Source organism: Ammodytes marinus (genome assembly GCF_949987685.1).
Source record: "Ammodytes marinus genome assembly, chromosome: 7".
NCBI classification, from domain to species: Eukaryota; Metazoa; Chordata; class Actinopteri; order Uranoscopiformes; family Ammodytidae; genus Ammodytes; species Ammodytes marinus.
This window is the reverse complement of record NC_137211.1, coordinates 17294384-17303772: the sequence shown is the minus strand read 5'-3', so window position 1 is coordinate 17303772 and position 9389 is coordinate 17294384. Positions and strand designations below refer to the sequence as shown.

The window sequence follows — 9389 nt, the reverse complement described above, 5'->3', positions numbered from 1 at the left end:
TGGTGAAGCGGGCCTTGAGGGTCTGGAAGGTTTTGTTAGCCTCTGGGGTCCAGACAAAGGGATGTTTGGTACTGGTCAGAGTGGTGAAGGGAGCGGCGACGGTGCTGTAGTTCCGGATGAATTTCCTGTAGAAATTGGCAAAGCCAAGGAATTGTTGCAACTTCTTCCTATTCTCCGGAACTGGCCAGGAAGAAACTGCCGAGACCTTTGCGGGGTCCATCTGGATATTTCCCTCAGCCACGATGTATCCCAGGAATGACACAGACTGAACATGGAATTCGCACTTCTCAGCTTTGACATAGAGGGAGTTCTCCAGGAGACGACGGAGGACCAGTTGGACATGACGAGTGTGTTCAGACAGGGTTCTGGAGAAAATCAAGATGTCGTCCAGGTACACAAAGACGAATTTATTCAGCATGTCCCGCAACACATCATTCACCAGAGCCTGGAATACCGCTGGTGCGTTGGTGAGGCCAAATGGCATGACCAGATACTCGTAGTGGCCGGTGTGGGTGTTGAATGCTGTTTTCCACTCGTCGCCTTCTCGTATGCGCACTAGGTGGTACGCATTACGAAGGTCCAGCTTGGTGAAAATTGTGGATCCCTGAAGCAGCTCAAAAGCAGAGGTGAGTAAGGGCAGAGGATACCGGTTCTTCACAGTGATGTCGTTCAGACCTCGGTAATCAATGCAGGGCCGAAGAGAACCGTCTTTCTTTCCCACGAAGAAGAACCCGGCACCAGCAGGAGAAGAAGACGGGCGGATGATACCAGCTGCTAAGGAGTCCCTGATGTAATCCTCCATGGCCTTTCTTTCTGGAGGAGACAGTGAGTAGAGGTGACCCTTAGGTGGAGTAGATCCAGGAAGAAGGTCAATGGCGCAGTCGTACGGACGGTGTGGGGGCAGAGATGTGGCTTTGGTCTTATTGAACACTTGCCGGAGACCATGGTAGCATTCAGGAAGGTTAGAAATGTCAGGGGCAGTGCTGGGGGGTATAGAGTTGGTGGGCAGCGAGGCAGCACGCAAACAGGTCAGGTGGCAGTCATCTCCCCACTCTTTGACAGTTCCGGAGGCCCAGTCGAGGTGAGGATTGTGGAGACGGAGCCATGGGTGACCCAGGATTAAGGGTTGGCCCGGGGAGCAGAGTAGGTGGAAGCGGATGGTCTCTTGGTGGTTGCCTGACACCAACATTGAGATGGGAGCTGTGATGCTGGTAACTGTGCCAAGTATGTGACCGTCCAGGGCCCGGGCTGGCACGGGAGCGGACAAGCGGTGGCTTCCCAAGCCCAGCTGACGAGCAAGTTCTGTGTCCATAATGTTTGCTTCTGCACCAGAGTCCACCAGGGCTGCCAGAGTGTGGGTTGTATCAGACAGGTAAAGACAGACTTGGATCAGGGTTTTACTATTGGTGGAGGACCGAATGTTCGATGAACCCAGCCGGATTCCTCCTACATCCGGTGAGCTCCGGCTTTTTACTGGACAGGTGGCGGCACGATGCCCATCACCGCCACAGTACAGACACAGGTTAGAGGTGATGCGTCGCTGTCGCTCTGCAGGGGTTAGTGAGGCGCGGCCGATTTCCATCGGTTCAGGCTGGTCTGGCTGGTAAGATGGTGTGGCAGAGGAAGACGGGAGAGCGGTCGAGCTGCTCCGTGTGCTGGTGGATGGACTGCTGCGCCCCCCCTCTCGACGACGGGCCTGGATCCTGCGGTCGATGCGGACAGCCAGAGCCATGGCTTCATCGAGGGTGGAGGGTTGATCATGGGAAACTAACTCATCCTTTATGTAGTCCGCTAGGCTGTGGAGGAACGCAACCACCAACGCCTCCATGTTCCAGGGGCTCCGACTTGCCACTGTACGAAAATCGATGGAGTAATCCGCCACGGTCCTTCTGCCTTGGCGAATACTCATCAGGGTCTGTGATGCCTCAGCTGCCGTGGATCCCAAGTCGAAGACCTTAAGCATCTCCTCGGCGAACAGGTTGAAGGCAGCACATGCAGGGGTCTGGCGCTCGAACTCAGCCGTTCCCCACAGTCGAGCCCGTCCCGTCAGGTGAGTGATCACATAACCTACTTTAGCCCCCTCAGTGGCAAAGGTTCGGGGTTGCAGGCTAAACTGGACACGGCAGCTCGTCAGGAATGCTCGTACCTGAGTTGGATCACCATTGAACCGCTCAGGATTGCCAATCTTGGGTTCGGGGAAGGCAACAACTGCGGCGGCAGTGACCGGGGCAGAGGACACGGGAGCTGGGCCGGTGGGCAGACTGGCTGAAGCTGACGGAGGAGTAAGGTTGGTGAGAAGTTGGATAACCATGGCAAGTTGTTGTTGCTGCTGCTGAATCTGTTGTTGCTGCTGCTGGCTGAACTGGAGCAGAGAGGCGACGTCATCTGTCATGCGGTAAACCTTACTCTCTGTATGTTCCAGGCGCTGCATGGCGGCGGGTTGTCCAGGGTTGTCGAGTTCCATGCTGGGTGAGACGTGCGCTGGGTCCATGTTTGGTCGGATCGTTCTGTCAGACCCAAACAAGACGAGGACCACAATAGCGTCACGTTCAACAGTTTATTAAAGGATTGGGGGAAAGGGAGTGTATGAGCATGTTCAGAGAACGAGAAGAGCAGGTCCGGTATTGCAGATAGGAGTCAGAAGCGTAAGGAAACAGGCAGAGTAACTGGTGCTGGTTAGCAGACGATCCGACAAGGAGTGACTGAAAACCAGGGTTTATATACAGAGGGTAATGAGCAGGGAATGCAGTGCAGCTGGCCGGTTAATTAGGGCAGGAGTGGATACAGGTGTGGCTGAGCAGAGTGGAGCGGCAGCAATTAGTGCTGTTAACAGGGCAGAGGGAGAAGCTCCTGACACTTACTGAGTGGACTGAAATGAACTTCCTTCTTTTAAGTTTGTTTCTAGGGTGATCAGGAAATCAGGGGTGTATTGCAGCATTTTTGTTAACTAAACTTACTTTTGAACACGGAGTTATAACCTGGAAATCACAAGGTGCAGTATTTTTCTTATAAACTAAACTAAATCGTATGGATCCTTTTTCTCTTCTGTTCTAATATAACCTTTGGAAATGTACGGATATTTCATTTATTTCATTTGATTGTTTTATTTCACTGCCTTACTATCCACAGACAAGTAAACTTCTCCACATGGAATTTTTGAAGAGGTTTGAATCATGTCTTTGTGTGTGCATGACACATATTGTGCAGATATTGTTTTTCATGTCAAATGTATTTTTTATGTTGTTCTAGATTGTAGGAGCATGTGATGTTAAACATTTCCCATGTGAACAGACAATACAGTTTTATTTTATCTTAATATGTTATACATTAGTTTGTGTTGCAAAAAAAGTTCATCCTAAGTATTTTTTCCTTTATTTCTTTTATGTTGTTGTTATCTATTTGTTCTGATGTCTAGTGTTGATGTCCATGTGATTTCAGTTGCACGTCAAATGCAATGCCAATAAAGCCTTGAATCAAATTCAGAGAAAGATATATAGGCTAGCTTGGTGGTTTCTGAAGAGCAGGAACCAGATGGTTACAGGAATACAGTACATGAATATTATAAATATAACAGTTTTTAGTTATTTTGTTGGGGGGCAAAACAAAGTGGAACTAGTCAGACTTTATTTATTGGGTTGGTTTAACAGATACTGAGAGACTATGAAACCAAAACTCGAAAGAATGGCATGTGTTTTGAGTTTAACCTCTAACTTTGTAGATAATTCCCAAGTGGCTGGCCATGTTTGAATGTGCACACATGGTTGTAAATAACAAACACTACTTTCACTTTGTAATGGTTAAAAAAAATCAAGGTATTGGAGTGTACCCTGTATTTGAGGATTGTTGATCGTGAGACTCATCTATTGTTCTTTCCTGTTGAAACCCACCCAAGAATGTCAATGTAATCATACTGACCATTCCATACTGACTTCAGAGGGAAGGGAAATCTGGTGGGACAGGGAGGAGCTTGACTTTCCTATCCCGCCTGGGACTGAGTGTTCAGTTACAATAGAAACAGTGTTGCGCAACGAGAAGCGAAAGGAAGTGAAATAGTTCACTTGTCAGGGAAAAATTACAGCAGGAGAAGAGAAAAGTGTCAGAAATACTGCAGAGAATCCAGCAGTTGTTCCACACATCTGTTGAGCCGGGCAAAGTATGTCTTTAGATTCATCTTTTTTGGTAAGGAGATACATTTAGTTTTACTTTCAGTCATTACTGGTTAACACATGTAATGTCATGTAATGTAACAAGCTAATGAGCATGGATTTGTAGAGTGAATTTTCAATATGCATGCTCAACAGCTTTGTATTTTCAACATGTTTTCTGCTGCCTCTAAGAAAACTTACACAAGTTACTTTTTAAAACAATCTGACTTGACTTTCTGAAACTAACTGTGACCAATGTTGTTTGCATTCTTCCCTCCTCAACGCCAAATTGCTGCAGTTTCATTTCTCTTACTCAGTTATCATATGTCTTGATTCTTTAAGATGAAGTCAGCCCCTCGAGTAGAGCTGTTTGATTTCCATGGAGTCTCCATGATCTCCTATTTCACAGACAACTGGGACAACGTTCAAAACTTCCAGGCCAGGCCAGATGATATCCTTATCGCAACTTACCCCAAAGCAGGTCAGCCCACACACATGATCAGTTAGTTAATATTTTATAGCTCATAAAAGATGTGTACAGAGGGGATTGCCTCGGACCATTGTTATCTCTGTATTTCTTTTCAGGTACCACATGGGTTTCCCTCATTCTTGACCTGCTGTATTTTGGTAAGACAGACCCAGAGCGTCAGACATCCATCCCGATCTATGGAAGGGTGCCTTTCTTGGAGATGGACTTCCCTTCTTTTGGATCAGGTTGGGCAGATGACCAAACATATTCTTTTACAAACTTTCCTCATTAAGATACAAAAAATCGTTTTTTACCTTCACTATAACATGGGCGATTTTCTACCTTTTGCTTAAATTTTGATGAATTGTATCATTGTGTTTGAAAGCTTCAAATGCCTTTAATTAGAGTCATGTTTCTAACAAGACACTGTATTTAACACACTGTCTGTCTGTCTGTCTGTCTGTCTGTCTGTCACACTTTAACGCTTTAGAGCAGGAGTCTCCAAACTACGGCCCGCGGCCCGCTTTTTATTGGCCCGCGGCCGATTTTAAAAATATAATGTAATATGGCCCTTTGAATTTTTTTTTTTTTTTGCATTTCTTAGTTAACCCACTAGTGCAGGGGTGTCAAACACTGATTGATTGGCCCGTGGTACATTTTAAAAATATAATGTAATATGGCGCTTTTAATTTTTAAATAATTTAAATGCACTCATTATATTACAGAGAAATATGTCCCATAAAAGAAAATGAGCAACAAGCCCATCCCAGAGGACCCTGCATAATATTTTATTTTAAATTAATATTATTATGGAAAATCCATGTGTCCTTCTCCAATAGTTTCTAATTCATCTGACACAGTGTCTCCATTTTTTTTCATACAAAATTCTTCAGATTTAGCCTCTTAATTTCCCTCTCAAAGTGCACCAGATTCATGCATTTCACTTTAAAAAATCTCCCGGGGGGGCATACCCCCGGACCCCCCTAGGAGGGTCGGGACCTCGGCTGGATACTATTTTCACCCTGCTGGACATTGGACGCAAAGGCAGAAAACACTGGGTGTATCATTGGCATATAAACAAGAGGGGAAATGTGTCTGTTTAATGTGCAAGGAAAGTGTTGCCGTGAAGAAGGATTACAATTTACGAAGACACTATGAAACTAAACATCAGAGCAGCTACATGTCCTGATAAATGTGTTATTTTTGCAAAGTGGCCCGGCCCTTCGTAGATTTTTCTGTATGTGGCCCTCAGTGAAAAAAGTTTGGAGACCCCTGCTTTAGAGGATGACGGTTTTGCTCACTCAATCTTCTCCTCTTCATTTAGGCAAAGACTTGGCGGACAATCTCCCCACCTCTCCTCGTCTAATTAAAACTCATTTTCCGGTCCAGTTTGTGCCAAAGTCCTTTTGGGAACAAAACTGCAAGGTCAGTAGTTTGTGTGTTATCAATGCCGGAATATAAAGGACAAAGTTATTTCAGCAGCATTAACGACTCATATTAAAATTAAAGACTGATCTGAAGAGGTGATGAGAAAGAGAAGCAGAAGTAGTTGAGAGATGTCTACCTCCATTAACTACAACTAACGAAGAAAAAGCATACTATGGCTCGTGATGTTGTTCCTCAGATAATTCAAATATATCTTTTTTTCTTTTGTAGATAGTCTACGTGGGCCGCAATGCCAAAGACAATATGGTGTCCTATTTTCACTTTGACCGCATGAACATGTGTCAGCCGGAGCCTGGGGACTGGAATAGCTATCTCCATAGATTCATGGAGGGGAAAAGTATGTGTGAATATTACTATCATAAAAGAGAATACATTTGAACAGAGCTGGACAGTGTTCCGCTAAACACTACTGAAAGACTTGCATGTCATTGTAGTGGTGTTTGGACCCTGGTATGACCATGTGAACGGCTGGTGGAAGAAGAAGCAGACCTATTCCAACCTCCATTACATGTTCTATGAAGATCTGGCTGAGGTGCTTTGTTTTATTTTATGAATCTCTTCTTATTGAGTCTACTTTTCTATAGCTATCCGCTAGCTATCCTCTAGCTGGTAATGGCACAAAGATGACAGTTGAACACTGTGTTTCCAGGATACCGGACGGGAAATAGACAAACTCTGCTCCTTTCTTGGTTTGTCTCCTTCAGTCGAGGAAAAGGAAATAGTTGAAAGCAAAGTCCAGTTCGATTCAATGAAAAAGGACGACATGGCCAACTACTCTACCGTTGGAGCCATGGATTTCAAAATTTCACCGTTCATGAGAAAAGGTAAGCAGATAAAGAACTATGTGTGTGTGTGTGTGTGTGTGTGTGTGTGTGTGTGTGTGTGTGTGTGTGTGTGTGTGTGTGTGTGTGTGTGTGTGTGTGTGTGTGTGTGTGTGTGTGTGTGTGTGTGTGTGTGTGTGTGTGTGTGTGTGTGTGTGTGTGTGTGTGTGTGTGTGTGTGTGTGTGTGTGTGTGTGTGTGTGTGTGTGTGTGTGTGTGTGTGTGTGTGTGTGTGTGTGTACTGTATGTACGTATGTAGGCTATAAAATGAAACAAATTCCGATCTCCAAGTTCCACTTAGAGACCCGGCTGAATCTTTGTGGTTCTACAGGGAAGGTTGGTGACTGGAGGAACCATTTCACTGTGGCCCAGAATGAAGAGTTTGATGAAGACTACAAGAAAAAGATGAAGGATCCTCTACTTCAGTTCCGCACTGACATTTGAACAGGACTGGACAGGCTGTGTAGAGATTGGTCCATGACATGACATTCAAATTGTAGATGCCTCTAATGTAGTAGCAAAGGTGTGGAGAGTTTCTGTTACTTCTGTCATAAGAGAATGTGTGTGTGTGTGTGTGTGTGTGTGTGTGTGTGTGTGTGTGTGTGTGTGTGTGTGTGTGTGTGTGTGTGTGTGTGTGTGTGTGTGTGTGTGTGTGTGTGTGTGTGTGTGTGTGTGTGTGTGTGTGTGTGTGTGTGTGTGTGTGTGTGTGTGTGTGTGTGTGTGTGTGTGTGTGTGTGTGTGTGTGTGTGTGTGTGTGTGTGTGTGTGTGTGTGTGAAAAGAATGTAGCCAATAATTTAGCTTTGCGTATCACATAAACCATATTATCCACACACATTTACAAACTGTGATAAAAATCAGTAAAGAGATGTTGAGGAAAATATCAGCAACTGTATACACAATGTACATTGCATTGTAGGCCTATATCAAATATATTATATTTGCAATAAAAAATAAGCTAATTTGTACTGTTCGTACTGTATTTGTATGTTGTATTTGAAAGATTGAATATTAAAAAGTGTAATAGATAAATGTTATGTATTATACATTGTTAAATGTTATTCTGCATGCTCATTACTTGAGTCATTTTCATAATGCTCAGCTTTTTAGAAATGATGATTAGCACCACAAGATAGTGCCAGCCATTTATTAAAGCTTTTTGCTGCTCCCTAGTGGTTTTATTACTTTTTCACATACTGTATGCAGCTTTAGTCCCAAATCCATATAAACAACAGACCTGTGTGTGTGTGTGTGTGTGTAAGATTTGTAATAATGGATCTTGATTATTATCACTAAAGGTTTTTGCAAAAAACAATCTTGATGCTGTGCAGGGATTCTACCTGTGTAATGCTGTCTCTTTTTATGGTACCAAGATTAAAAGTCTTGCTGCAGCATTCTGCACAAGCTGCAAGCGAGACAAAGAGGACTGGCCAACACCCAGGTACAGTGAGTTGCAGAAATCTAACCTTGAGGAGATTAATGTGGTGGTAACATTCATCATATCAGACACAGAGAAAAAAGACTTCAGTTTAGTAATGCTCCTTTTTTAAACTGGGGTTCATAAATGAATACTTTTGACAATATAAATATAAAATAAAGAACTAAAATATCAATCAGTCACACCTTCTATTATATAATTTTGTGTTTTAATATCAAACTGATTAGACAAACAAATGGAATGTTTTTTCATTTGATTTGGTGTGGCCTGATTTAATCTGACTTTCTTTGGACCTATGTGTTCTATATTTGACCAGTCAGACTCAAAGCTGATAAAATCTCCCATGGGAACAGTATTTACCCGCCTACATTCATTTCAGGAAGTACAAGCCCCATTTAATGTTTCACACCAACTTTACCGTCTCAGTGTGGGTGATCTGGACCAACCACTGATTTGAAAAACACCTACTCTGCAGTGTGAGTGTGCAGTAAGCTACTTTGAACTTAAATATTCACAAAAAGGGAGATGGTCGGGTTTAAAATATTTATGTTTTAGATATATGCTGCACTAGAAAGTTATAATTCAAACAGGAATGCAGGCACCTCATTCCCAATCTGGACCCTATTTGAGTTGACAGGAGTGAACCAGTCATACACTTTTTTTAGTGCAACAAAGAAGCCTCTAAATCATTGTAAGAAATGAATCTGCCTTTTTTTATACTTAATAATAATAAAGGGTTACATTTATTTTATTTACTGTAAGTGTTGATGTTGAGCTATCATTGTTCTTTTGTGTATTTCAGTGTATTCTTTTCAGTTTGAGTCAGAAAAGGAGATGTTATAATTTTGGGAATTTTGTTTAAGTAAGGGCCTAATAATGCTCATTTTCACTCCTGTTGTGCCAGGCTCTGCTTTATTTATTTTTCTCTTGGATGCAAAACACCACAACATTACTGAATCATGACTCTATATTGTACTGGCTAGGTTACAATTTGATCATTTCATATCTGAACAGGACAAAATGATTAAAGACTAATTTGTTTTAGTGTTTGTGTCAGTCCTGGTAGCATGGAC

General features: G+C 43.2%; 1 protein-coding gene across 1 annotated transcript; it reads left to right on the top strand.

Moving 5' to 3' along the window:
• Window positions 1–4042: 4042 nt before the first annotated feature.
• LOC307253164 (cytosolic sulfotransferase 3-like) lies at window positions 4043–7940 on the top strand. The gene is made up of 8 exons (XM_080031062.1): window positions 4043–4179; window positions 4488–4626; window positions 4731–4859; window positions 5939–6039; window positions 6271–6397; window positions 6495–6592; window positions 6710–6884; window positions 7212–7940. The coding sequence occupies exons 1-8, from the start codon at window positions 4156–4158 to the stop codon at window positions 7322–7324; spliced, it is 906 nt and encodes a 301-aa protein (XP_079887188.1). The 5' UTR covers window positions 4043–4155; the 3' UTR covers window positions 7325–7940.
• The last annotated feature ends 1449 nt before the right edge of the window (window positions 7941–9389 follow it).